General features: G+C 55.9%; 2 protein-coding genes and 1 long non-coding RNA gene across 6 annotated transcripts; 2 read left to right on the top strand and 1 right to left on the bottom strand.

The window, feature by feature from the left end:
• The first annotated feature begins 2,634 nt into the window (after positions 1-2,634).
• LOC125282010 (translation initiation factor IF-2-like) lies at positions 2,635-5,656 on the top strand. The gene is made up of 2 exons (XM_048215908.2): positions 2,635-2,973; positions 5,367-5,656. Exons 1-2 carry the CDS (start codon positions 2,670-2,672, stop codon positions 5,405-5,407), a joined length of 345 nt encoding a protein of 114 aa, XP_048071865.1. The 5' UTR covers positions 2,635-2,669; the 3' UTR covers positions 5,408-5,656.
• Positions 5,657-7,478: 1,822 nt separating this feature from the next.
• LOC130543892 (uncharacterized) lies at positions 7,479-22,474 on the bottom strand. 2 transcript variants are annotated; one of them, XR_008959647.1, is made up of 3 exons: positions 22,220-22,474; positions 8,863-9,007; positions 7,479-8,354 (listed from the first exon to the last, which is right to left on the bottom strand). It is a non-coding gene; the product is annotated as an uncharacterized LOC130543892 (long non-coding RNA). The 2 variants fall into 2 exon arrangements; XR_008959648.1 differs by having other exon boundaries at positions 8,863-14,558; positions 22,220-22,472.
• On the top strand, positions 9,618-21,870 carry LOC125282798 (DENN domain-containing protein 3-like). 3 transcript variants are annotated; one of them, XM_048219401.2, is made up of 5 exons: positions 9,885-9,972; positions 10,883-10,997; positions 13,201-13,343; positions 20,283-20,402; positions 20,758-21,870. In XM_048219401.2, exons 2-5 carry the CDS (start codon positions 10,943-10,945, stop codon positions 21,247-21,249), a joined length of 810 nt encoding a protein of 269 aa, XP_048075358.2. In that variant the 5' UTR covers positions 9,885-9,972; positions 10,883-10,942; the 3' UTR covers positions 21,250-21,870. The 3 variants fall into 3 exon arrangements, with proteins under 3 accessions (XP_048075359.1, XP_048075358.2, XP_048075356.1); XM_048219402.2 differs by lacking the exons at positions 20,283-20,402; positions 20,758-21,870 and adding an exon at positions 16,318-17,080 and having other exon boundaries at positions 9,618-9,972; XM_048219399.2 differs by lacking the exons at positions 9,885-9,972; positions 20,283-20,402; positions 20,758-21,870 and adding an exon at positions 16,318-17,080 and having other exon boundaries at positions 10,701-10,997.
• Positions 22,475-27,383: the final 4,909 nt, after the last annotated feature.

The following is a 27,383-nucleotide window of genomic DNA, read 5'->3' as shown; positions in this document are numbered from 1 at the left end:
TATTTAAAAGAATTTTAACACCTAAACCACTGCTAAAACGCACAAGGCGTGCTGCTATATAGCACAGTTTGAGACCGGGTCCTCCTAAACTCCGTTAGAGGGATGCCTGGGTGGTGCAGTCGGTCGGCGTCAGACTCTTGGTTTTGGCTCAGGTGGGGGTCTTGGGGTTGTGGGATCCAGCCCTACCGGAAATCTGCTGGAGATGCTCTCCTTCTTTTTGCCCCTCCCCCACACTGCACGCGCTAAGTAATAAACCTTTAAAAAAAATAAACTCCATTAAAAAAAATTTATTGAGATGAAACTCCATAGCGTAAAAGTAACCTTTTCGAAGTCGACAGTTCGGTGTTGTTCAGCATTACTCACAACGGTGTGCCCATCCCCCTATTTTTGCCTCTGTCCTTTACGGTTTACAAACAATTTTCATATCTATTTTCTCCTTTGCTCTTCACAGTAATCCTGAGAGTGAGACAGAGCAGCAAGGCTGCTCCTCGGGATGGGGGTGCCCGCAGCAAGAGCCCCTGTAACAGCGAGCTCTGCAGCCAGTCCGACCTGTCCCTTCCCTGGCTCCAGCGTGGGGCGGTGTTACGCCCTTGCAGGTGGCCCCGTTAGCCAGGCTCTGCGTGCTCCCGCTTCTCCCTTGCCTGCATCTTCTGCCTCTAGATGGCCGTCATGTGGCTTTTCCACCTGTGCCTTTGGTGGCTGGTTATCTGCACTTCTGTGTCCAATCCCATCAGCACTCAAGGACAGGGCAGGCGTCTGCAGCACGAGCACTGGGGACTCACCGAAAAGCACAGGGTAAAGAAGGAGCCCTGTGGAGGACCTGTGGCCTTCTCGGGTGTTAAGGGTGAAGCCCACAGAAGCAGAACCTCGCAGGCCCCGTGCACGGCGGGAGCCAGGCCCGGACCCGTTGCTACCCGGAGCTCCCTTCCTCAAACCCACCCTTGCACCTCTTGGAGGAAAAGGGACACTGCTCTCGCCCGAGCCTCACTTAGGTCTTCTTGACAGCCGCCAAGTGTTTACCTCCCCGAGTCCTGACCACACCCAGCAGCATTTGAACAAACAGGAAGCCGCCGAGGCTTAGGGCCAGTGAAGAGCTTGGCTGTCCCACAGCTCGCACAAGAGCCAGGCTCCAGCCCAGGTCCCTAGAGCCCAGGGCTTTGCTGCCTTCCTGGAGTGGCTCATGCCTCCAAGCCGCATCAGTGAGCCTTTCCTGGGCACTGGGGGTTCATGGGTATCTCCACTCTGCCCTGTGCTGAGGCCACCAACAACGAAAACACCACGGAGAGAGCCAGACTACCAATGAGATCGCGGATGCCAGACCTAAGTGAGAACCAGCAGTGACCCACAGCCAATAAATAGGTGACTTAGTGAGTGAAACTCGGAACCCATGAGTCAGGCTGCGGGCAGTGAGGGCCTCACCAGGCTGGGAAGGTTGGAGGAATACTGCACTCCCAGGTCCAGGCCCACCCATCCCCCTTGTGATTCTGACATTGCTTTGTTCCTTTTCATCTTAGGCTGATGACAGATGTTTGACATTATTATTAAACATTTGTGGTTTTTAAAAAATGAATCATGGATTATTAGAACTAGAAAAGTTCCTTTCATATCATTTCCCGCTTTTTCTTTTTTAAAGATTTTATTTATTTATGTATTTGAGAGAGCTAGAGTGAGAGAGCACAAGCAGGGGGAGCAGTAGAGGGAGAAGCAGGCTCACCTATGAGCAGAGCTCTCAATGTGGGGCTCAATCCCAGGACCCCAGGATCATGACCTGAGCCCAAGGCACACACTTAACCCACTGAGCCACCGAAGTGCCCTACCCGCTCGGTTTTATAGATGCTTATGCTGGCCTGCAGAGAGGGATAGGGATGTGCCAAGGTTGGCGGGCAGGCAGAGCTGGGACTGGGACCAGCCACGAAAGCCAGCCTCCTGGGCCCAGTCTGTGGCTGGGGGAGGCCCACGGTCCCTCCCCCCCCCCCCCCCCCCGAACAGGCCAGTCTGGAGCTGGCCAGATAGGGGCCCTGTCTCCTCTCAGACCCTCCTCATCTCTGTGCTCCCAGGCTCCATCCATTCCAGCGGTGCCCACCCCGCGGGGTTTCCTGCCGAATGTTGCTCAACCTCTCACTAGACAGAGCCAGCAAGGTTAACCGGGTTAACCAGGAATGGATCTTTCTACCCCTTCCCCGCCAGCCTTTTCTGCGTCCACGCCCGACCAACTCCGCAGTCCAGGGCACAGGAGGGCTTCCAGGAGGCAGCGAGAGCCGGGATCACGCCCGGCCTAGGTCTCTCCTCGCCCTGTAGAGCCGACCCAGGGCTCGCCAGAGCAGGTGACTTTCATGCCCTCCGCCCCGGGGGCTGGGCGCCCTCGCCTGCCACCTGGGGACTCCGCCCACTTTCCTCCGTTCCCCAGGAAGGGGGCTGCCGGTGAGGCGGGGCCAATGGGAGGGAATGCGCGCGCACAGACACGGCGCACGCGCCAGGATCCGCGAGCCGGTAAGGAAATGACGACCTGGCGCGGGGCCCCGCGGCCGCGCCTGCCAGACCCCGCCCCTCTGGGGGCGCCGCCGCGGGGAGGCCCCGCCCCGCCAGGCCCAGTTAGGGCTCCGCCGGCCCCGCCCCCACAGAGGCCCCGCCCCCACCGGACCCCGCGCGCCGCAGCCGGCCACGCCACCATGGAGGCCCCGTCCCCAGGAGGCCCCTCCCCGGGGGAGGTACCGCTCCACAGACTGCTCATTGCGCGAACCCGGCGGCTGGCTGTGGGCCGCCTGGGTGCTGTGCAGGCGGCGCTGCGCGGGGCGCGGCGCTGGGGTCGGGGTCGGCGGCCCCAGGCGCCCGAGTGGGGTGCGCCCAGCGGGGCGAGGCCGCCAAGCAGCCATGGCGGAGGCCGCACCGCAGCACCTGACGCTGCCCTCAGGGCTGCTGGAGTCGTGCGCGCTGCTGGGGCCCTCCCGGGACAGCCTCCGCGGCCCCGAGCAGGTAGGGGCCGGTGGGGAAACGGAGGCGGGGCGCGGCCGGGCGGCGGCTACGATCGGAGCGCGGGTCTGGCCCCGGCATCCCGGGCGTCTGCGGGGTGGGGGCGGTGCTCGGGGCTCCGGCCAGACCCCCCCTCCACCGCAGCCCGCCCGGTGCGGGGACCTTGGCTGTCCTGGCCGCGGAGGAGTCGCGGGGGTCTGCGGACTGGGGAGCCCTCGCCGGAGAGGAGCGCGGGCTCGGAGGACGCCCCTCCAGGTGCTCCGCCTTCGGCCGCTCGGTCTTCGGGAAGCACACCTGCGCAGGGTGAAGGCGGCTGATGGGGGGAGGCGGGGGTGCGCCGGGGCGCCTGGGGTTACGTGGCGGAAGAAAGGATTTCATTCATTATCCCGGACTTACTGTCTCCTCGGTGGTGGGTGCTGTGCCAGGCACAGCATCGTGAGGTTTGGGGTTTTAGATGTAAGGGGCACTTTCAAATGTTCTGCATTTAGTCATTTTGCGATGAAACCTTCCTGTTTTTCTCGCTTGCAGAAAAGGCTGCCTACTCCCTGCCCCCCCCCCCCCCGCCCGGGGCCCTTTTCTCTTTCTCTGTGTGCTAGCAGCCAGAGTGACAAACCCTTTTCCCGGAAAGCAGCAGTTTTGGACACTCTCATTCTCTGTGTTTCTTTACTGTGCCCCTGCTTTTTCTTGGTTGTGTAACCCAGGCTTTCTTTTGAATCGGTTTGTGGCCCTCTTTTTCTCTTGGTCCAGGATGTCCATATGACCCTATCTGTGGCATTTTTCTCTGGTTAGTGGTGATGCCCAGAGTACTCCGAGATTCCGGCTCTACCGCCCAGTTACCTGGGCAAGTCCTCATCTCATTCTGGACAACAGCAGTGAGAGGCACAGGAAGGCACCCGAGTATTTAGGGGTGCAGCGGAAAGGGTCGAGGTCATCAGGAGAAGCTAGATGTTGCTCAAATTAACTGGATAAATGTCTCTTAATGTCTTGGTATTCTCCTTAGCTTTTTTTTTTTTTTTTTTAAGATTTTATTCATTTGAGTGAGGGAGAGAGAGATAGAGCAGGAGAGGGGCTAGGGGCAGAGGGAGAAGGAGAAGCAGACTCCCCGCTGAGCAGGGACCCACAACCCCGGGATCATGACCTGAGCAGAAGGCAGATGCTTAACTGACTGAGCCACCCAGGCGACCTGTCTCCCTTAATACAGAGCCAACTTCGATGGGTTCTGCATTTCCCTCCTCCTTTCTTACTCCCCAAATCCCGGTGATGTCTGCATCCCCTTTTGACCTCTGTCTCCTCTGACCCTCATCGACTGAGTTATCTCCCTGCCTCTAATTTGCCAATGGCATTGCCTCCTTTTTCTTCTGATAGCAAATGACCTGGTTTCAGTTGCTTCTTGGGTGATTTCGGCATGCATGTTGGTTGCCCCAGGGTGAGACGTGTCTCGAGAGCAGGGTGAATGGCACGGTGGTGCTTTCCTGCCCCAAACAGGCCACGGCTTTCCCAGGCAAGTGGCAGTTTGCTACTCTGCATTTTAGCTATTACCCTTTTTATCCTACACGCTGATTCTGTTAGGGGTTCAGCAAGAGGTGGAGCGCAAATATTTGGAGTAGGAAAAAGGCAGCCTTTCGGGACGGATCCAACTTCCTGGGCTGAGCCTCCTTTAAGGCCGATGTTGACGTTACAGTTACCTAAACATGTGACTTCACTTGGCCACTCTGCTGTTATAGCAGTTCTATTTCTAACGTCTGAGGCTTTTTTTATAACTTTGAAAATCACCATTTCTCTGTCGTTGAGGCATTCCTGCTCGGTGACAGATGAAAACAAGCCTGGAGGTATGAGAAACATTCCACTTCCTGGTAGGGTAGTAAGGAGTCCTGACTTTCCATTTCATTTCTTAGATGGGTGGTGTTTTGTGAGGGTAGTGACAAAGACTTGGAGAATACGTCCACCCCATGGGAGGTTCTGGCTTGGTTACATCTCTCTCTACTCCGTGGTTGCCGTGGAGACGAGGCGTGGGGTGTGGAAGGATCCACCACTAACCCTCCGAGTGGGCCGAGAGCTCCGAGCCTCGAGTAGCTCACTGGCGTAATTCTTGGTGTGAAGGCAACATTGTAGTGGTTCTTGGTGGAGAGCGTCCCAGCTTTCGGTTTCTAGAGCAGCGCTGTCCACCAGAACTTTCTGAGTGATGACGCCAGTGTTCCTCATCTGTGCCATCCGTGTGTCGGCCACTAGCCACACATGGCTACCAGGTGCTTGAGGCATGGCTAGTGCCACTGAGGAACTGGATTTTACACTTCATTGAATTTTAATTTCAATTTCAATAGCCACGTGGCTATTAACGGTGGTGGACAGCAAGTTCTAGAGTGCTAAACAAATCTGTTTTCTGCTTTATTTCACAGATTATGGCCCATCCTGTGTGAAGATCAGTGCCGTTCTATAATCTAACAGAAATAAATCTGTGGGGGCGCCTGGGTGGCTCAGTCATTAAGCGTGTGACTTCGGCTCAGGGCGTGATCCCGGCGTTCTGGGATCGAGCCCCACATCAGGCTTCTCCGCTGGGAGCCTGCTTCTTCCTCTCCCAGTCCCCCTGCCTGTGTTCCCTCTCTCGTGGGCTGTCTCTCTCTCTTTCAAATGAATAAATAAAATTAAAAAAAAAAAGGAATAAGAAATAAATCTGTGATGCTATCAATTAGGGTGTGTGTGTCTCATTTTTTTTAATTAGCTCTGGTTTTTTGGACTGAAATGGTTGTTCCCGGGGAGGGGTTAGTAAATCAGTGTGGGCGAGAGAAGAGCAGGAGTGACTGTCCCCAGGCTGTGAGAACAGACCTTGTCTCGCCCGTAGGGGAGGGGCCGTTGCAATGCTCTGGGATCCAGGACTGTGCATTCAGGAACTTACTCTGATGACCCAGTCGGACACGTGCACATATGTATGGCAGACACTGTTCACCGCTGCCTTTGCTCAGGTTGTGCGTGTGACGAAGAAGAGAGCATGCCAGCTGTCCCTCGGTAGGGCTGTTACTGCGTCGTCCCCGTGTGGCACCATACAGCTGTGACAGGGAATCAGCCACCCCATATGCTGAAGTGGAGAAAAAAGCTAGTGGAACCAGTAAAAGGAGATGATTGTATGTAGGGGGACAAATCATATTGATATATACGCACATAAGAAACGGGAAGGCTGTAATCTCCGCTGTGCATAGTATTACCCACCCTTTCATGGAATTAGGGGGAAGGCCTTTCCTTTCTGTTCTTATGTATTTTATTCTTCCTGTATTGTCGTTAGCTTTTAACATGAGACTGTATTGCTTATCCAACCAGAAAAGACGCAAGGACATACGTTCAGTGGAAAAACAGATGTGAGATGTATGGCCAAATGCCAAGTTGGCTGAATTTAGGCCATTTTACTTTAAGGGACTAGATAAATGGCGGGGCGAGAGGTAGTCTCCTGCCGTTATCATGGTGACCGCATTCCCTTCAGCATCCGGACTGCTGCGCTCTAAGAGGTCGTGGAGCGCGAGGATGTGAATGGATGAGCAACCTCCGCTGAGAGCCGTCGGCTGGCTGAATGTGGGGACACAGAGAGACCACACAGTCCTCGGCCCAGCCCACCAACAGCTCTGAAGGTGATAGAGTACAACGTGGAGGGCTTCAGTGCTCTAGGTGCTGAGCCAGGGCAGGGGGAGGCGGAAGGAGGTGCTGTAGGAGGTGAGGAGGGAGGAGGTGCAGGGGAGGTGGAAGGAGGTGCTGAAGGAGGTGAGGAGGGGAGGTGGAGGTGGTGGAAGGAGGTCCTGTAGGAGGTGAGGAGGGAGGAGGTGCAGGAGAGGTGGAAGGAGGTGCTGTAGGTGGTGAGGAGGGGAGGTGGAGGTGATGGAAGGAGGTGCTGTAGGAGGTGAGGAGGGGAGGTGGAGGTGATGGAAGGAGGTGCTGTAGGAGGTGAGGACGGGAGGTGAAGGTGATGGAAGGAGGTCCTGTAGGAGGTGAGGAGGGGAGGTGGAGGTGGTGGAAGAAGGTGAGGAGCCAGGGGCTTGATGGTCTAGAAGAGGCGCCTTGTCCTGGCTGCAGGTGAGGAAAGTCTCCCTCCAGTGGGGGTGGAGGGGGCATCCCTGGTGAAGAGGAGGAGTGGGGAGGGGGTGAGCACGAGTCCGGCGGAGTGGAGAGCAGGGAAAAAGCACAGCGTTGGACCATGGGCGCTTGTTTCTGGAGACCGAGAGGTTCAGCGGGGCACGGCTTTGGGGGCACCCTGGCTTTGGAAGCAGGCTGGCCTGCTGCTCAGGCGTACTATGCAGGTCGTCGTCCTGCCCTGTGACGTAGCACACATGTGCCACATACATGGAATACGTGGTAATAACGGTAATGTATGGAAACAGATTCCATTTTCATTCTGGTGGAGGGACAGAGATGGTGTGTGAGGCTGGTTTGGACCCATCGAAGGGTCTGCAGGGGTAAAAAGCTGGTGCCAGTGGCAGGAGCCACCGCCCGTTGGGGCAGGTGATGAGGTCACATGTGTTCTGTTTTTTAAGATTTTTATTTATTTATTTATTTATTTATTTATTTATTTATTTATTTGAGAGAGAGTGAACACAGCGGGGAGGGGAGAGGCACAGAGGGAGAGGGAGAAGCAGGCTCCCCGCTGAGCAGGGAGCCGGACCTGGGGCTCCATCCCAGGACCCTGAGATCATGACCTGAGCCGAAGGCAGACACTTCACCGACTGAGCCACCCAGGTGCCCCCCCTTTGTGAGAGTGGACAGTGCGGGTCGGGCGCCCTGGGCCGGGCGGGAGGAGGCGATGCCATTCTCATGGCAGAACCCTTGAAGGATTAGTTTGTGGAGTCTGTAGCTGCTCTAAGTCCCAGGGTTGGTGGCTGCTTGGTCTGCAGGTGCGCAGCTGGGCTGGCACTGGGGCTGCTTTCAGAGACCTTTCTGCGGTTGGTGGCTCCGAAGACCCGAGGGTCACTGTCTTTATCACAGGCAAGCATATGGGCGGAAGCTTGGGTTTTAGGGAAATCAGCAGGAGCTTAATTTTTGAAGCTGTGAGTTTAAGGGACCCGCCAGGTATGTCTGGAGGCAGCTGGGTGCGGTCTGGGACTGGCAAGAGGTCTGAGCTGGCAGTGGGACTCTGGGCGCCGTCCCTAGGTGAGGACACCATGTGAGTGTGGAGACTGCCAGCCAGGCGGGGCACTTGAGGAGGGGCAAGGAGTCAGCCCTGGGGGGGGTCACAGCCTGGAAGGAGGGGTCTGCCGGGGCCCTACCCAGGAGCGTCAGGGCAGAGGGGAAGAGCAGAGGGGGGTTTGCAGGCAAGGGGCCGGCTCCACGCTGTGCTCACCGATGTGATGTTTGACGTGAGGAAGGAGCGGACGTGCATACTTTCATAGTTAAGTAGGTCCGAACTGCTGGATGGTGATAAGGAAAGTTTTAGAAAGGTTTTATAGAACTCAAGACGTGGTTTCCTTTCATGCCTGATACACAAAGATGTAAACATTATCCAGTACTATGGATTTCCCATGTTTGGTCTTTGTTCCCACTGGTACTAAACTTTTTTCCAAATATAAAGAAATTATTGCCTGAATTTAAATTATACAGAATAAAAATAAGCTTTTTGAGTTTAGAGAGTGTATTTACTGATGGGAGTTCCTTGTATGAATCCTCTCAAGGGTAAGAGTTCCCCTTTGGCTCCACGATTCTTACTGAAACGGTGATGCTGGCTGTCCCTTCCCTGCCGGTGACAATTCCATTTCTCCTGGTGACAACGATGTCCTTCCTGATGCCCTCTCTGAGTCCCTCAGAGATCTTTGATTCCGCGCAGCCCACCCCACCCCGGCGTCCTCCCACCTTCCCACATGCTTGCCACCCAGCGAATCCTGCCCCTGACTTCTGTTTCTCCACTAGCTTGGAGCTGACCTGCCCGTTTCTCTGTCACGGCCTGTTGACCTCTTCTGGGAGCTCGGGGAGCAGCCCGGCAACTGCCTCTGCGCAGTGGCCCGTCTCAGGCATCGTAGCTAGACAGAACGGAGGTCGGAGGCAGAGCCCGTGCTCTTCATATTATCTGGGGGAAGACAGAAAAGACAAAAGGTTTTGTAAAAATCGGGTACCAAGTTAAAGTTCGAAAGTGTTCAGGCTGAATGACCCTGTTGTGTAGACCTGGGGTGACCGTTTGGTTGCTGGAGGAAGGGTGTGTCTCTTCTCTCTGAGGCCGGCAGTCCTTCTTCTCACCCCTCGGTCCGTGTCCCCAGGTCAGTGGCAACAGGACCACTGGCATGGGGCATGACGCCGGCACCCCATCTGTACTGGGCTGGACAGTATGCGGCCCCCCTCAACCTGGGAGGGCACTGGGGCCTCTGGTGCGGGGGCTGGGGTTGAGCCTTTGACCTGCGACCTTGCCCCCTTGAGAGGGAAGCTCAGGGATGCGGCGTTCGCTGCTGCAGTCCAAGCAGAGCTGGATGTGAACTGAGGTCGGCCTGTCAGTCCTGGGCTGGCAACTGCCGGGCTGTGTGCCCAGGGGCAGCCGGAGAGCCAGACCCTGTGCTGTGGGTGACTTGCCTGAACGCATGGCCTGATGGGTCCCTAAAAGCAGCTTCTGTGCGGTCCTTCCTGTCCTGGGCCACTGGTGGGTGAGGCCACACACACACGTGGGTGAGGAACCGGCACTCTGGCGGGTCGAAGGGGAACAGAGAGACAGTGGGTGCTTGGACAGAAGGTGCACAGCGGAGCAAGGGTGAGCGCTGTTGGCTTACTCGTATTACTCCCTTTAGGTGTCCCTGAAGCAGGGGGCCAGCAGCCCCTCTTCTCTCGATCTGGAGGTCCTGTCGGTTTTTGTGCCTCCTTTCGTCAGTAAGGATGACAGTCAGATGGCTGGCGCCCCCTCCGCGACTCTGAGCAAGACCAGAAGGCGCTCCTTCAGAAAGAAGAGGGACAAGCCCAAAACGGAGCCCTGGAAGGGCCTCCCTCCTGAAGACATTAGTGTCCCCAACGGTGTGGACCTGCTTGGCCTGCCTCAGCTCTGCTTCCCAGGTATCCCCCGCCCTGCTTTCCCAACTCCCCCATGGTCCTTTCTAGAAACCAAGTCAAGAAAGGGTGACAGACGGGGGACTGGTTACCCCTGGCAGCCCCGAGGCCAAACTGCAGGTCTCAGTTCTCTTAATCTTGGGGGTTTGGGAGCTGAAGGACGTGCAGCCCAATAGTGCAGCCCCCATGTTTTGGAGAGCGAATCCCAGACGAAGGGCTGTCGGGATCGCCAGCACGGTTGGTAGAGGTGCTTTCCAAGGATTTTCACTTCTGATTGACAGGCCCGTCTTCCAGAGGTCCGGCCGGTGGGTCAGGATGAGTCCAGTTAGCCTGCAGCATCTCCCCCAGAGTACACTTCCGCCGGGCTCCCTGGCCCCTGTTTTCTGGGGACCCCGGGGCCTGTAGCCCGGGCTCACATGCTTTCCCCACCTGGCCTGTTCCCGGCAGTGGGTGGCCCTCATGTTTTCCACTGGTCTTTGAGAAACGCTGAGTGGCTGGTGTAGAAGACTCAGACTAGGGACTTCCCGTCCGTCATTCCCCGTCTGGGAGGTTCCATCGGGAATGGCTGCTGTCTCCCGGTCTCAGGGATTACAACCCGGGGACAGCTGGGACAACCCCTGCACCTGCCATGCTCAGAAATGGTCGCCTCCCCCAGGCACACCCCAGAGGGTTTGTCTGCGGTTGTTCTTATGTTCCTTCGCTAAATTCTGCAGAGCACAGAGGGTGGCTGAGAAATGGGCACCCACGGAGGGACGGAGGGGGCCACGGCTGGCTGGCGGCCCGACCCCCCAAGTGCCACAGCTGGCAGGGCGAGGACAGGTTCTGTAGGCCGCAAAGTGGGCTCACGGAGAGCCCAGCCTCGGAGGTGGATGCCACGGGGCCGTGCCGAGATTTCCTCTCCTTTCTCTACCCGCAGGGGGCGTGTACGTGGCCTCCGAACCGAAGGAGGACTGTGTCCACTTCCTGGTGCTGACCGATGTCTGTGGGAACAGAAGTATGCCGTGGTTGCCCAGTACTCCCGACCCCCGCACGTACGTGACTGCCGTGAATTCCCTCTGAAATCTGCTGGTGTTTATTTTTGCTGAAACACGCTTCCCGCAATCACCACGACTGTAATCATGTTAGCGTGTGTGGGTCAGCGGCACTAAGTACACTCCCGCTGGCGGGCAGCCCCTGCCGCGTCTGGTTGCAAAGACGTTCATCACCCCGGAAGTCCCGCCCCCGGCCCCCGGCCCCCGTTCTGCCCACATGGGTTTGCCTGCTTCGGACACCTGGTGTCAGTGGACTCAGGCTGCATGTGGCTTCTGTGTCTGGCTTCGTGCACTCAGTGGATGGGGTCAGAGTTCATCCACGTTGGGGCAGCAGCGCCTCTGTCCTTACGGCCGAGTCCTACCGCCCAGTGTATGTGAGCCACAGCTTGTTTCCCACATGTCCGTGGAGGGACATTTGTGTTCTTGTATGCGGGGTGACGGCTTTGGGCCTCCAGAGCATGACTTGGCCCTCCCCCGCCCGGCAGGGCCACGAGTGCGAGCCAGCCGGCCCCTGGAGGTCGCAGGGGCCGCCGTGCACCTGAAGAGGCGGGGTGACCCACGGCCTGTGTCCAGAGGGTTTCCAGAAGCAGCAGTGCTTTACCCCGGGGAAGTCCAGGAATCCCACACCGAGGGGGCGGTGGCTGCCCGGTTGTTCCTCCCCACTCTGCCGTCAGAGGCTGGGCCAGGTGTGCTGGGAGAATTATCCCTAAGTGTCACGGCATAAGGCTCAACTCGATGGGCTCTGTCCCTTCACGCCTGTGGATGTGCCTCGGAAACCTGTGGGAGTCCAGCATTCTGCTGATGTCTGAGTGCACAACCTCCGTGTCTGGACTAGGTGTCCCCTGGACCCCTGGACTAGGGTGGGCAGTGGGCAGCGCGGGGAGGCCACCCCTCATGGCCGTGTGTGCGGGCTGCTGGGCCTGCGGCGTTGGCGGCCTGCCTGCTTGCCTGGGTTAGGTAGGGGTGGGAGACGAGCCGGGGGCCGAGTTCCTGCCCCTCCCTGGCCAGCGCTTCCGGCAGAGACAGGATGGGAGGCTGGATTATTCAGGAAGGTGCTTGGGAGCCTGTCTGTGAAGTGATCGCTATGAGAAGTACATGTTATTTCTCTTATCCTTAAATACATTTTAAAAAGGTCACAGCCTCTGCTTTGCCTGTGACTCCCCCACTACACCTGGCTGCTGGGGTGTGCGTGACCCCTCGCCCATCCTCTCAGTGCCTGCGTGGTTTCGGGGTGACTCTGGGCCCTACATGCTGGCCTCCCCACCTCCCCTCGTGCCCAGTGACCAGCCACGCCCTGTCCTGCGCTCCTGTCTTTCCGTGGACTGCACGCGCAGCCCTGCCCGGAGTGCAGACGGCACTGTGGTCCTCATATGCCAGCTGCCCGTGTGCTCAGCCCGGTGCCGACGACCCTCCTGCACAGTCGTTCATTTAATCCACAGCGAACGGGGCTGGGAACTCTCAGCATCATCCCCGTTTTACCGCTGAGGGAGCAGGCAGTCGCACAGGGAGGTGAGGGGACTTGCCTGGGGGCCCAGCACACTGACTTGAGGGCCTTGGTTCAATGTTGGTGGGTAGACGAATGGCGTGCCCACTGCTTGCCGGGCTCTCCCCCTGTCTTGCAAGACCCTCGCGTTCACACCATCCCCAGGTGGAGCTGTTATCATGGTCCGCCGTCCCTACTGAAAAACCCCAAACAACCCTCCACGGGGGCCAGACTGTGGCCCTCAGTGATGCGCCACTCGTAAGCTCTGCAGTGGTCTGTGCCTTCTGGAATCTCGGTGCCGGTACTTTTCTCCAGCTGAGAACCCCCCTTCTCCCCCACCGACACACACACATATGGCCCAGTGCTGGAGCTTTTTTCCTGTGTAAGCAGAGCCCATGGCCCCTTCTGTGTCTTACTGTGTTCTCACTGTGTTCCCATCTGGGGTCGGGACGTGTCATTGTCTCTGCCACCTCAGCACATCACACACTGGGGGAGGGGGGCATCTGCGAGGACTGGGACTCCCAGTGACACAGGGGGGGCATCCACGCTGACTGGGACTTGCGGTGACACCGGAGGGGGCGCCAGCCGGGTGGCGGGGGAGCAGGATGCTGTCTGGGCCCCTGCCCTCTCGCTTCTGTCTGCAGAGGCCCACACTGCTGAGGATAGAAGCTGGGACCAGCTGGATCGGAGGGTGACACGGGCCTGTTGCTTTCTCTCCAGGACGAGTCGTGTTTCTACAACGGCAAGGCGCACTGGGAGCCATCCTGGCCGACCGCGGGCGTGGCTGGCTGCTTCGGACCGTTCGCGGTGTGCGTGGTCTCCAAGCTCCCCTACTACAACGCCCTCAAGGACTGCCTGTCCTGGTGAGCCCGTGCGGTGCCCGCGTGTCTGCGAGGCCACGCCTGGCGCTGGCGGTGGTGGGCGGGCTCTGGTTTGGTGACGGGAGCTCCCGTGAAGGCCCAGAGGCTTCCCGAGGCGGTAGCCTGTGGGGAAGGTCTGCCAGACAAGGGAAGATGAAACCAAACTGTGGGAAGTAAAATTAGTATGGAGGATTTTATGTTGTTTGGTTTTTTAAAAAAGACGTCCATCAGAAATAGCTCTCCTCCTGTTATCTGAGAAAATCAGGCTGCCGCTGCTGTCAGTCCTGTTAAGTTCATGACAGTTAACGAGTTATCTTTTCTTGGGGTGGAATCTTGAAGTGCCTTAATGCTGATGATATTGAGTAGAAAGCCTGAGGACGTAGAGAAGTTTTGAAAACTCTAGAGAGAATCGCGTCGGGCGCACTTGCCGCCTGTCGTCGGGGGATGATTGTGGCGTGTGGACACGGTCCATCCCCCGGCCACACGCGCCCTGGCCGCCTGGTTTTCGTTCTCACCAAGTTCTAGTCTTGGAATTCTCAGTGGTTTGGTTAACGACAGAGGCGGCCAACGGAGGTTTGCCTTAATGTCGTAATACCCACCCTCCACCCCTGGCAAGTCGCAGACTTCTGGAAAGACCATCATTTTGGTTCTCACACTGTGGTCAGAGGGATGAGCAGGAATCCTTCCTGACCAAACTCACCACCTTCGGAGCTCAAGTTCCAGCGCCTTAATGTTTTAGTTTTCAAAATGTGGCTGGTGTTTGCCCATAGTTTGGGTCTAGCCCGCGTTTTATTGCCCCCGACACAGAACAGAGCGCTCGCCGGGTCTCCCTCCGGGACTGCGTGCTCAGTAGGGCATGTCTGCCCGGGCGTGGGCAGTGATAGGATGATAAATTAGGACAGGGTCCCTTTTCGTTAATTAACTGGTAATCTTCAGCACCTGAGGGTAGGTGGCTTGTGCACCCATCTCGTTTCCTCTTCTGTGAATTGGGGGTGGTGTTGCCACCCTTTCTCGAACGGAACGGGTTCGGGCCTGCGGGAAGGACAGCACCTGCTTCACTTTCTCGGCCTTTGTACGCGTGATCATTCACGTGTGACTGGCAACAAATACCATCCTGCTAGACGTTAATGCAAAGGAACATTTAACTCGAAAAACGTGTTCAGTTTCCCTGCTCCTCGAGTTTTCTGTCTCCTGATGGTCGTTGCTAAATGACCCGAACTAGAAAACAGAAAAACAGATGACAGAAATGCAAAAGGCAGTTTATAAATACAGATTTATAGATTTTTAAAATCTGTTTTTCTGCTATAATGGTGGCGTGTAAACTAGGCCTCTGTGTGGACAGAAATTGGGAGAGAATGCTTAGTTGTATTTGGGGAATTAGATTATGGAGAGTCTGGTTTTTTTTTTTTTTTAACTCGATACTATTCTTTGACAATAATTAAAATATGGAAGAATATTGAATTATCTCCATTTCCTGACACTAACTCCAGGAAGAGCTATTATTATTTTTAAAGATTTATTCATTTATTATTTTTAGAGAGAGAGAGAGCAGGGAGGAGGGACAGAGGGAGAGAGAGAGAGAATCCCAAGCAGGATCCATGCTGAGTGCAGAGCCTGACACGGGCTTGATCTCATGACCCTAAGATCGCGACCTGAGCTCCAATCAAGAGTCAGCTGCTTAACCGACTGCGCCACCTAGGCGCCCTGACTGACCCCAGGCGGACTTATGATTTGTTACTTAAAGTAACAGCGTAACCGCTTGGCTTGCGGGACACGCGTGGGCCCTGCTGTGGCCCTGCTGTGGCGAGTGAGGCCGGGGACTGCCCCAGGGCACAGAGGTGGGGTTTCCAGGGCAGTTGGCTGAATTTTGCCTAATGTAGACACCATGTCACCACCACTGCCATTAAGACAGAGAACATTTTCACCACGCCCCAAAGTTCCCTTACACCCTGTGGTCGCTTCCCAGCCGCCTGCCCCCAGGCACCTGCTGGTCCGTCACGCGTTTCAGTCACTTGCCGCTGTGCCTTGAACAACGCGGTTTGAACTGTGCGCGTCCACGTACACCTGGATTTTTTTCAACAAATACAGTACAGTCCTGTATATGTATTTTCTCTTCCTCAGGATTTTCTTAAAAACATTTCCTCTTTTCTAGCTTACTTTATTCTAAGAATACAGGATATAATGCATATTACATGCAGAATACCTGTTAATCGATCGTTCGTGTCATCGGTAAGGCTTTAGGTCAGCAGCAGGCTATCAGCAATTAAGTTTTTTGGGGGGTTGAGAAGTTCTATGCAGGTTTTCAACTGCGTGGGGGAGAGCACCTTTAACCCCTCACATTGTTCAAGGGCCAACCGTACTTCAAAAGTCAGAATGCATTTGGGAAACAAACGTGGCCAAGCACTTTCCTTTGAGATGTTTACTCGCTGCTGAAGTATGACCCAGACAGAAAATTGCATGAATTCCAGCTGTGTAACCAGCACTCACAGCAAGAAACAGAACATGACCAGCCCCCATCCCCCCACGCCCCACCTCTCCTGTGCCCCCCTGCAGGCAGGTCCTGACCCTGGGCAGCCTCACCTTGCTGTCTGAGGCCTAGGGTTGTCGTCAGTGTCCTCCCGCCACCTCCCCCGCCCCCAGCCTGGAAGGCCCTGGGGCTGCCGGCACTGGCAGACAGGTCAGCGCTGATTAGAAATGCTAAGATGTCCTCCAGTCCCCTTCATGTCACTGCAATGTTGTGTAATCGTTCTTTCTGATGGCTGAGTAATATTCCATTGTGACGGGTAGTAAGGAGGGCACGTATTGCATGGAGCACTGGGTGTTACACGCAAGTAATGAATCATGGAACTTTACATCAAAAACTAAGGATATACTGTATGGTGACTAACATAATAAAAAATTATTATAAAAAAAGAAATGCTAAGATGACAATTGGATATTCATACTTATTTTGTGATTTGATTTTTTTTTATTTTAGTTTATTGACTCATCTGAAGCTCTGTAAAGATTTTGAAGTTGACAATCACATAAAAGATTTTGCTGCAAAACTGTCTTTGACACCTAGCCCGCCGCCTGGACCGCTTCATTTGGTCATTAAATCTGGAATTTTGTCTTTTCTTTATGAATAGTAAAAGTCCTATGTCGACGATGGTTTTAATGTTTTAAACTGTTTCTTACGTTCCAGGGTGTTTAAATTACGCTTCTCAGGTTCCTTACAGAATCATCTAATTACGCTGTTTCTAGAGATGCGTTTGCCGGGCGGCCCGTGATACGTGGTGTGGAGCTGGTGATGGGCCCCCTTAGTGCTTAATACACCGGCTCATTTGGTTTATTTGTCTGGAATATTGGGTATTGTATTAAACTGATTCATGTTTTCTCCTGTCCGGGGTGATTAATGAAAAGTACCTGGCTTCCTATTTTTTGGTTTTTCCCAGTGCCACCGTGTTGTTGAATAAGTGGCCAAGCGTTTCCGTGGGTCTGGGTTCCCTGGCACGCTTGTCCTGAGATGTTGTTGGCTCTTTCACCACTTGAGGGTTTCGGGCTAAGGACAGTTGCAGAAAGGCAGCCCACGTTCCCCCTTTGCCGAGTAATGGGCCAAGACGGCTGAGCTGTGATGACACCTGTCTGGCCTGGCATCTTCCAGACTGACGCAACCACCGGGCATTTCCTCGTTCTCAAACAAGCACCTGCCAGATTAGTGTCTGGAAGAAAGTCATAGATGTCGACTCTGCTTTACTCAGTCCTTTCTGGAAGCTTAGACATAGAGATCTCGGTTCTCTACGTATTGATTATTATTCACAGTTGAAAAATTAATTTTATTTCGCAGGAGACATGTGATCATGAACTTAAAATGTATATTTTTAATATCACACTACAGTGTGTGGGATGGGGGAGGGAACCCTGCCAGATGCATTCCAGGCCCAGAGACAGAGCAAGTTGCCCCAGGACCTTGGTTCCGCTCCCAGAAACCTTTGTAGGGACGTTTATTGGGTTCTTGTTTTGTGCAAGGCTCTCATCTTTATTATGTGGATAATTGGTATTTTTTTATGGTTCAGTGAAGTCATCAAAGTTTCTGTTCTTGCTCTAATCACTCAACAAGTGTTCCCTGAGGACCGGCTAAGCAGTGAACAAAGCCGAGTTCAGGGCAGTTTGAGGGTTAACCGTATGTACTATGTTCCGCCTTTGAGCATGAGTAATGCACGAACCGCACCCATACCCATCTTCTGTACCTCGGAGTCTTGGATGAGCTCACATTTGGTTCTCCGACTTTTACCACCCCCGTGAGAAAGTTTCCTGGGGGTCATTCTTGATGCCTCTTCTCTTCACCCCTGCATTCCATCCATGGCTCATCCCTGACCGGCCAGCTCCCGGCGTTTGCCTCTAGTTGGCCACGGCCACCACCCCACGCAGGGCCACTGGGTCCCACCTGCGTGACTTGGGGAGCCATTGGTCTGGCCACGTCCATTCTTGACCCTTCATTCAGTTCATCCTTTGCATAGTGGCTGCAGGGACTGTTAACATCTATCCATTGGACTCTCCTCTTGTGCGTAAAACCCCACAATGGCTTCTCGCTGCGTAGCTGCCGCAGTCCTGCATCCCTAGCCCCTGTATCAGTGTCCTGCTCTGTCTCATGTCCTCACTCCCTTGCTGACTGTTGTCCAGCCACACTGGATTTCCCTCAGTCCCTCGCAGGTGCTGCCCCCAGGCCCTTGCATATGCTGTTCCTGGAAGTCAGGTTCTTCGGGATGGCCTCTGTGTGACCTCCCACCCGTCTCTCTGTGCCCTGCTCCCTTCCTGCAGAGCCCAGCATGGTCTGCAGTTAGGGCCCGCACACGTGTGTGTTTTGTTCAATGTCCATCTTCTCCATCGGCCTCCAAGCTGCATGAGGAAAAGGCCCCGTTCAGAGCTGTGTTTGCGACGCTGTTACCATGCCTGCTGCTCCCACAGCTGTCGAGTGAATGAATGAACGGATGGGTCGTGTTTCGGCGTTAGCCTGTCCTGTTCACAGAGCAGGGCCTGCGTCTTGGTTCTTGCGCATTTGTCCAAATGAGCCGAGTCTGGCTCAGACTAGCCGCTGTGATCCCCCTTGTGCAGCCTCACCAGCTCTGGGGTCCTCATTGATACGTGGCCCTGACCCATCTTTGGGAGTGTTGAACCACTGTGGCTGTTCCTTGTTTTGGAAAAACGCAAGGCCAAGGTTCTTCTCTAACCCCGGAGCCGATTCAGCATGGAATTCCAGAACCCACTACAAGCAAACATTGATGGAGAGGCTGTGTAGCTAGTGGTCAGGAGCTGTGGTTCCCGTGAATCAAGCGTGTGGGCGCCGGGTGGGGCATCTCCTGTCTGCGTCAGGGGCGGTGGCGCCCAGCCTCCACCAGGCCTGGCTCGGTGCCCTTTCGCGGACGGCGCCTGGACCACCGGCCCGAGAGCAGCAGACACCCGCGTCCCTGGGCCCGCTCTGCCGCTTCTCTGCCCACCAGCGGGTCTGATTTTACGTGCTTTCAGAGCACGGCCAAGTCGCTGGGTGTGCACGCGAAATGCGCCTTTTCCGTCTCACTCTACCGGACTCACATCCTGTGTTGCTTTGTGCGTGGATCCTATTGTCTGCGTGGGGCTACAGTCAAAGCTGAACTTTGGAAAGTGTTTCCCCGAAATCTCTCTCCCTCCTCAGTCTCTTCACCTGAGAGGTGGGGTGGACAGCAGAGCCCAGCTCAGAGGGTGTGGGTCTCACGCACGTGAGGTCGCTGGCATCCCGGGGGCCCAACAGCGTCCCTGGTAGAATGACTGGTGTTTGTATTAGTTTCTACCTGTAGTTGGGAAGCTGGTCGATACGTTTATTTTTTGAAATATTGAGGGGAATTTTTCATATAAACTTTACAATGATTCATAGTTCATCACCGCTGGGAGCATGTAACTCTGCTCTACCGTGTTTTGTTTTAAATAAAAAGGATGTTACTGTCCACACAGCGCGTCCGCCTTGATTCTGATGTGTCTTGCTTCTGTGGGCCAGTGGGTGACAAGACGGTGCCGTCGGGGGGCCCTTGCAGAAAGAAGGCTTCTCCTGCCCTCAGGTTCTTTGCACGAGCGTTCACGCAGAGCCGTGGTGATGCAGGTGTGAGCACGTGTGGAACGCGAACATTTGTTCTCCAGCCAGTGCTCCGCATCTCTCCGTGTGTCCTCCTTCCACACTTTTCCTGGCGGGAGCTTCTCTGTGCTCAGATTCGAATCTTCTCTGTGCTTGTGGCCCGGTGCTCCTCACACTTGGGTCACTCCGTTCTGCTGGTCCCCAGGGCTCCAGGGACGCTCCTGGGTGCCCCCCAAAAGGCTGACACCCACAGTCAGGAACGAACTTGCCAATGAGCTGGAAGGCTTCTCGGTGGAGGGGCCCCTACCGTCCCCCTCCGTCTACCGCGTCCTTTTACACAGAAGGGGCATTCTGCAGATACTGAATTTGAATCAAAGTGTAATTTTGAGATACCATCATTGAGAAAAATAAAGTCTTTCTCAGCGATTTCTTAAAGTGCATGTCTTTAAAGAGCTTTGACAATTACGTTGAAAATACTAAGAGAATTTGTAATATGCAGTAAGTGTTCTGAGAGTAACCCGATCATGTTTGACTTAGAACCTGTGCTAATCGGGACAGATGTCCAGGTGTCAGTTTATCTTTGCCGATGGGCAGTCTGCTAATGAAGTAAAGAGTTTAGGGAAGTTTGGCCGAAAAAGACATTCAGTACTTGATTCACGTCTGAGCCTTGCTCAGCAATTCTGTGTGTCTCTGGACTGTTTGGTTCTGTGACATATACGGGGATAGTGTGAGTCTTCAAACACGTATCCTAGGTCAGACACCCTCGGTGCCAGAACGGAGAGTCTGGGAGCCTCTGCTGGGAGCGGCCTCTGCTGGGAGCGGCTCTCTGAACTAATTACGGAACTTGGTCGTCACAGATATTTAACATGAAGCCACTACAGATCGTGTTTCCCTCCCGCGTGGACCCTGAGAGCCCGGTCATCGACTTGGACCTTCACCTGCCCTTGCTGTGCTTCAGGCCCGAGAAAGTGCGGCAGGTAAGCGTCCCTCCGGACCTGGGGCATCCGTGCTGGTTGGCTTGGTGGGGCATCTAAGCTGTCATCGTCTGGAGGGTGATTCCAGGGCACGTGTCTTCCAGAACATTCCAGAATGTTCCGAATGTTCCACAACACACTGGGAATAGTTGCTTTTTGGCTTCAAGCAGACATTCAGGACTGTGCACACCATTTACAAGCAGTGCTTTTGGGGGTTAAAGGGGCTTTCGTTTTGGCAAACAGCAGGGAAACCGGGTGAGACCTAGGCTCCACGTGGTTTTGGTGGCGCATTCACACGCATGTTCAGTGCATGGCGCGTGGTCAGAGGTGTGTACACGGTGTCGTTGATCTCCCCCAGATCCTAACGTGCCTCCTCATGGAGCAGCGGATGGTGTTCTTCTCCTCCAGCTGGGCGCTGCTACCGCTGGTCACCGAGTGCTTCCTGGCCTACCTGCACCCCCTGCAGTGGCAGCACACGTTCGTGCCCGTCTTGTCGCGCCAGATGCTAGACTTCATCATGGCACCGACGTCCTTCCTCATGGGCTGCCACCTCGACTACTTTGAAGAAGTCAGCAAGGTTAGGCCTTGGCCATTTGCTGTAGAATGTCAGATCCTTGTGACCCCTGCGGGGACTGGCGGAGAGGGGCTTCCAAAGGGCCCTGCAGGGAGGGCCACGTGCCCTGGCCACAGGGAGAGGGTGGGCACTCCTGTCCCTGGGGCTCGTGCTCTGGGCTCCACGCACGCGGGGTGCTGTCGCGGGTCTGCACCATCCTGCTGCAGTCCTCCGGGTGTTTTCGAGGCTGGGGGGTTCTGGGCGCCGGGACCCCGTGTCACGTGCCAGTCCCCTTAAATTCCCGGGGCTCCAGCGAGGAGAGTGTGGGTGTCGGCACTGATGGAGCCTGCTAACCGGCCTGGCCGTGGCTGCTTTCTAGTTTTGTGGCCTTGAGTGAGGTGCCAGCCCTTACTGAGCCTCAGCCTCCTTGGCTCTAAAGTGGGCATGTCCTCCTGGGCCGGGCTCTGTGTGGGGACCACCCCGCACCCGCCAGCACAGGGGAAGGGCTTGGCAGACCCCAGCAGCCAGTGTCCCGGTCCAGATCTTGTGTTTCTCTGGTTAAGCTTCTGTTGTTCAGTAATGCTGTGGACCATCCTACTGGAAGACGCCCCGTCTATGGATTTCCCTCCTCCTCCTCCTTCCTCTCTCCCCGCTTTTGTTTTTGAGGCAATCCGCTGGCTCCCAAGAAAGCCAGCTGGCCTCCCCAAGCTCCCAACCTCCCTGTACGCTCCGGCCTCCAGCCCCTCCGTCTCTCCGAGACCCCCGATTCCACCAACCTCCCCATCTTTCACGAAGCCCCCCAGGCCTTCTCATGTCCCCCAAACCTCCCCGTTTACCCGAGCCCTCAGCCTCCCCTCGTCCCCTGGCCTGCCGGAGCCCGCCGACCTCCCCACAAGTCCGTCCTCCACCCATCCCCGTTCTCCCAGAACCCGCCCCCTCGTCCCCCTTCCCTGGCCTCTCGTGTCCCCCCGCCGGTCTCCCCACATCACCGTCCTCCCGGAGACCGCCAGTCTGCCCCACATCTCCCGACCGGCCCGCGCCCCGGTCCTTCCCACAGCGCCGTCCTCCCCGGGCCCCTCCCTCGTCCTCCCCACTTCTCCGGCCTCCCCACATCCTCGGCCTCCCGAGCCCCGCGCGGGAGGGGCCCGTCTCCGCCACATCCGCCGCGCGGACCGGCTCGTTGGCCCCGCTCGGCCCTGCCAACCCCCAGCTCCAGGAGCCGGCCCGCCCGCCCGCGTCCCGGCCCCCTCCCCAGGCCCGCACTCACTCGGACCGCGCGGGGCGCCGGGAGGCCAGGGCAGACCACTGCGAGGAGGCGCCGCGAACCGACGGGCGGCCCTCCCTCCCACGCCTCACGCCGCAGGCGCACAGCCGTCCCGGCCCGGCGGCGGCAGCGGTGGCAGCGGGCTTGCACCCTCGGGGCCGTGCTGCGTCCGTCGGCGCGGGCCGCGCGTGCGCGGCGACCGGCTGAGCCGGGCTTCACCGCCAAGGCGCGCGCCGGGCCGAGGCCCCGCACCGATCTTTGCTCCCCCGCTGGGAGGACCGGGCATGCGCCCCGCGGCCCGCGCATGCCCTGCACGCCACGGGGCTCCGCTTCGGAGACCGCGCCAGACAGTCGCGCCGGGAATTCAGGACGGCAAGGGACTGAGCGCGCATGTGGTGGCCGGGTCCGGGGAAGCCTCGGCGGAGGCCGGGAGGGGCGGCCCGCCGAGCTGAGGTCCCGGAGGTCCCACTGGCGGCACTCTGGGCCGGCGGGGCTGGACCGACCTCGGGGAAGCCCTCCCACCCGCTGCCCTGCCCCCCACAGCCCGGACGCGGCCCCTTTGCAGGGCCTCCCTAGCCCGCTGCCCTGCAGCCCAGCCCCAGGGCCGGAACCCGCGCAGTCGCGCCCCGCAGTGGGCCGGGGCCTGGCCCGAGTCCTCGCGCGTGTCTTCGCCAGGCTTCCTGCCCACCCCGAGGAGTTAGGTGTCCCGGGCCCCTCTGCACACAGGAGAGTGAGGCTCAGGGGTGTGTTCCGTGGCATCACAGCTCATGCTGGGCTATACTTAGATTGAACCCTGGAAGACGGCCTGAAAGAGGCTGTGGGAGGCGGCTGGAGGTAGACAGATGTGGGGCCTGCGCGCTGGTCTCAGGGCTGGAGACAGAAGAGGAGGACCCCGGGGATCTGGGAGTCACCAGGCCTAGGGCAGCTGAGCAGACCCAGGACTCCGAGTGGAAGGGGCAAAAATGCACTGGTCCAGGGGCTTCTTCAGGCATCCTTAGGAGCCTGGCCTTTGTTCTTTAGGCCGCAGGGAGCCTGGGGAGGGTTTCAAGCAGGAAGTAATATCTGATTTGTGTTCTTTAAAAAAAAAAAAATGACAACCTTGCGGTAGGAAATGAAACCAGAGGCAGGGCAACTTTCATCTTTATGGTGTCACTTTGATCCTCACCACAAGCCAGGAGGCAGGTTAGGGCCACACTCCTTTTCAAAGGTGAACTCCTGAAGCCCAAAAAGGTAACCCACCGTTCTGTCCTCAGAAGGTATCATTTGACTCTAGTTGTAACAGAAGCAGATAAAATAAAACAATTTTGCGTAGCAAGAGTTTTACTATATATGTTTTTGTTGTTCTTTAATGAAATGTGTTACGGTTATTTGTAGAATTTTTTTAACTCCATCCAAGTTTGCAAGGAAGTGTGTCTCTGAATGTGAGCCCCAGGGTCTTGGTCCCCAGAGTTTGCTCCACCTGGAACTCTCCTCCCTCTGGAGCGTGTCACTCCCTCATGTCTTTGAGGCTTATGTGTCACCTCATCAGATGCCAACTGACCACTCTGTGTATAATAGGAACCCCCACCCCCCACCCCCTGACTCTGCTCTGTTGTTCTGCAAAGCAGCTGTTGTCCTCCACAGCCCTACACTGTGTGCTTGTTTATTTCTTGGTTGTGTGTCCCTCTCCCAGAACGTTAGATTCATTCAAGCAGGGACTTTGTTCACTTCTGGGTCCCTGGCACATAATGAGATATTGTGGAGTAACTGAGTACAGCTTTGGGTGATGGGAAGTAAGAAACTGTTATTTAAAGTGTAAGAAGGGAGTGGGAGTCAGGGAAGGGAGTGGAGGGACAAAGGGGATTATAGTGAGGAGATCTTTGCGGGGCGGTGGGGGCGCTTTGGTAGACTAAAAATGGTCACCAACTTGTTGACGCTGCCCCCCACAGGAGATTGAATCCAGTCATTCACCCCTTGAATGCGGATGGCTCTTGTAACTTGCTTTGACCAGAAAAATGTGTCACAGGGGATGTGGTGTGACTTTTGAGCCGAAGCTGCAGGAGATGGTCTGGCTTTCTTGTCACCTGATTCTAAACAAGTCCAAGCAGGTCTGGTGAGGAGGCCGCGTAGAAGAGCGCAGATCCTCCTTGGCTGACAAGCTGCCACCTGCCAGACACGTGGGTGAGGCTGTGCTTGACCACCCAGCCCTAGCCAAGTAGTCGGCCAGCTGCGGCCACCAGAGACCCAGGCAGACCAGCACAACTGTGGAGATGCACTCAGCCCCAACCAGCCAACCAGAGAATCACGAGCAAATCAAATACTTGTGGTTTTAAGCCCTAGATGTTAGCGTGGTGACACAGCCATGGATAACTGACACATTTGATGACCTCAACCTTATCATGATGCATTCAAAACTGATGTTCTGGAGGCCGGCTTTGATTATTCCTCTGCCTAATAAAAGCAGAAAATCAGGAAAGGGCAAGACAAAAAGTGATGCAAACAGATACAAAGAGGACGAAAGGTAGACGGAGGAGATGAGCAGCAGGTTGTGCAGCAGAGACCCTCCTCATCCCCTGAGCATACTTTGTGGTGCCCAAGAGCTCAGGTTCAGGAGTCCATGAACAGTGAAGCAGACCCAGGCTCAAGTTCAACTGTTCCCCAGGGTCAGACACTGAGCAGGTGGCATAACGTCCTTGCTCATCTGTTAATAGAGGTTACAGAGAAGCTCCATAACCTTAGGTTGTTGTGGGGAGAAAATGAACTGTTCCTGTCAAACACTCGGCAGAGTGCTTGGCACAATATACCCTCCATAAGTATCATGGGTTAGCAATAGCATTCCTGTACAGGTTACTGTTCATCTTGATCATGGAGGGGCGATCATTCAAAGGACCGCCCAGAGTGCAGTGTTAATAAAAGCTGATTTTCCTCAGCTCTGTGGGTCAGATGCTGTGTCCACAGTCTCCAAACCTCATAGCAGCCCTGCAGCACGGGCATGTTAACATCATCTTCTTTCTATTGTTGTGAAAACCGTGACAAAGGAAAAATGCAAGCGATGGAACAGGTGGCAGGGCTGGAGCTCAAAGCTGCAGTCTGTCCCACTGCAAAGCGTGCACTCCTCCCTCTCCCTGTGCAGCCTCTGCTACGCTCAGACCCCACATAAAAAAACAAAACACACAAGACCATGCGGCTTCTCCCCTTCCTGCACTGCGCCACACAGGCTGAGCGCTGACCTTTTGTGGGAAGCATTCAGGAAGGGCTTCCTGTGTATTGGCAAAGCAGCTGCATCCTGGGAGCACTTCCTCCTTGAAAAGCACCCTCCCACCTCCCTAGTCTGATGAGGGCTTGTCCCTAGGAGGGACTTGCTCATAGTGGAAACAGAAGCACACTTTAAGACTGGGGGTGGGTGCACAGTAAAGAGGGTGGGCGGTAAGAAGCTGGTGTCACCAAGGACACACCGAAGCCCACATTATTGCCCACATCAAGGCGCTGACCAGCCTGCAGATCCACACAGAGACACTGGAATGAGAAAAAGTGGGATCCAGGAAACTGGTGCCCGGGGCCCTCGAAGATCCAGTAAGATGGGCCACTGGGAGGTATGGGTGTGCCACCTGCCCTCCGGGGATGCTGGCCCTCAGGTGGTCAGAACCAGGAGACTGGTCAGGGAAGAGGGACACCCTGCAGAAGAACAGAGAGAGGAGTCCGACCAATCTGGTTCAACCCCCAGCTCCCCCACGTGACAGCCCAGTGGCCCTAAGGGGACTGCTCTACCTCTCTGAGTCTAAACTTCCTCATCAGTGAAATGGGGAGGGGGGAGGCTGCAAGAGCAGAAGGGAAGGGGCCAGGGGGCACCCCTAGGGAAGATGCTCAAAGGGGAAGCACAACAAAGGAGGGACAATTTGAGGGACCAGAAGCCAGATTCCCTCCTTCAACTCTGGCCAGCGTAAAAGCAAGATGGGCCACAACCACCATGTGCACCTTGCCCAGGAGGGAACATTCTGGACTTTCAGAACTAGGCTGCTGATGGACGTTTTACAATATGTTTGAAATTTCACTTCCCACAGGAATTTAATGTAGGGATGTTGGAATGTGGGACTATTAACTCCTCTGGGTGGGGGGAAGGGTCATGCCCCCCAGTAGTGCCTGCAGTGGATGCAGCTCTTTTGAGGGGACATGTGAACGATTTGCCCCAGGTGTGGTTTCATCCTCAGCTGGAGCTAGGGGTGCCCCAGGCACTCCTGCTCACCTGCTCACACAGATCTCCCCACTCCTTGCCCCGCCATGGCGTTCCAGGTCCCTGGGATACAGGGCACACTAGCTGGACCTCTTCCAGGCCCTGTCCAGAGGCTCAGCCCTAGGGGCTAAGCCGCCTATAGCAGTGACCCCAGGACCTCACCCGTGGGGCTCTCCAGGGATACTGCTCTCAGGTCTGGGCCACACACCCACTTCCCATTACTCACAACCCCCCCCCCCCCAACACACAGAGGGGAAACCCTTTCCCTCTACAGCACTCAGCAGGTCCCGGACGGGGACAACCTCCCATCTTCCTGACCGGAAATGCCCGTTTGGCCTGGAAAACTTGCAGCTAGGGCTCAAGTTAGCCTCCATCCAGAGCACCCACATACCTGCACCAGCCTCTAGAGAAGAAAAGATGTACATTTTCTGGGAAATTCTGCCCCAAACCATTGGTTCTCTCATTTAATTGTCACAACTCATCAGATAAGTGCTATTAAATGCATTTTCCAGATGGGTAAACTGAGGCCAGAAGGTGATGACTACCCAGCTCAAGTCTACCCAGCAAGTAAATGGCAGAGAAAGGATTCATACCCAGCTCGTGTGGCTCCAAAGTTGTGCTCTCAGTTACTGAGCTCCTCAGCCTCCCAAGGCAGGGCGGGGGAGGGGAGGACCAGTTCTGAGTCCAGAGGAGTCTCCCTCACCTTCTCTCCAGGGTGAACAGGCAGTGCATCCTGGTTTAGCAAAGACAATGCAGTTGCAGGGGCTCCCCTGGACCTGTTTCTATCGTGGGCTGGACAAAAGTCATTATCAGTATTAAATCCCCACGAAAGCAGTGTTCTCTCTGCAGATTTTGTCATGCTCAGCACAGAAGGCTGCCCGCTTTCCGGTGTCTGCAAGGTGAGCAGACTGCCCTTGGAGATTTCCCACTTCTCCCATCTTCTCAGCTTTGTTTTTT

This window comes from Ursus arctos, unplaced genomic scaffold (assembly GCF_023065955.2).
Source record: "Ursus arctos isolate Adak ecotype North America unplaced genomic scaffold, UrsArc2.0 scaffold_16, whole genome shotgun sequence".
NCBI lineage: Eukaryota > Metazoa > Chordata > Mammalia > Carnivora > Ursidae > Ursus > Ursus arctos.
This window is presented reverse-complemented; position numbering and strand designations above follow the sequence as displayed.

Bases quoted from the DNA above. Each gene is read 5' to 3' on its own strand.
- LOC125282798 (XM_048219401.2), top strand. From the start codon at position 10,943: ATGTCTGTGGGAACAGAAGTATGCCGTGGTTGCCCAGTACTCCCGACC. The intron at 13,344-20,282 runs GTGAGCCCGTGC...TGGTCGTCACAG, and splicing joins CTCAAGGACTGCCTGTCCTG to ATATTTAACATGAAGCCACT. The intron at 20,403-20,757 runs GTAAGCGTCCCT...GATCTCCCCCAG, and splicing joins GGCCCGAGAAAGTGCGGCAG to ATCCTAACGTGCCTCCTCAT.
- LOC125282010 (XM_048215908.2), top strand. From the start codon at position 2,670: ATGGAGGCCCCGTCCCCAGGAGGCCCCTCCCCGGGGGAGGTACCGCTC. The intron at 2,974-5,366 runs GTAGGGGCCGGT...TTTATTTCACAG, and splicing joins GCCTCCGCGGCCCCGAGCAG to ATTATGGCCCATCCTGTGTG.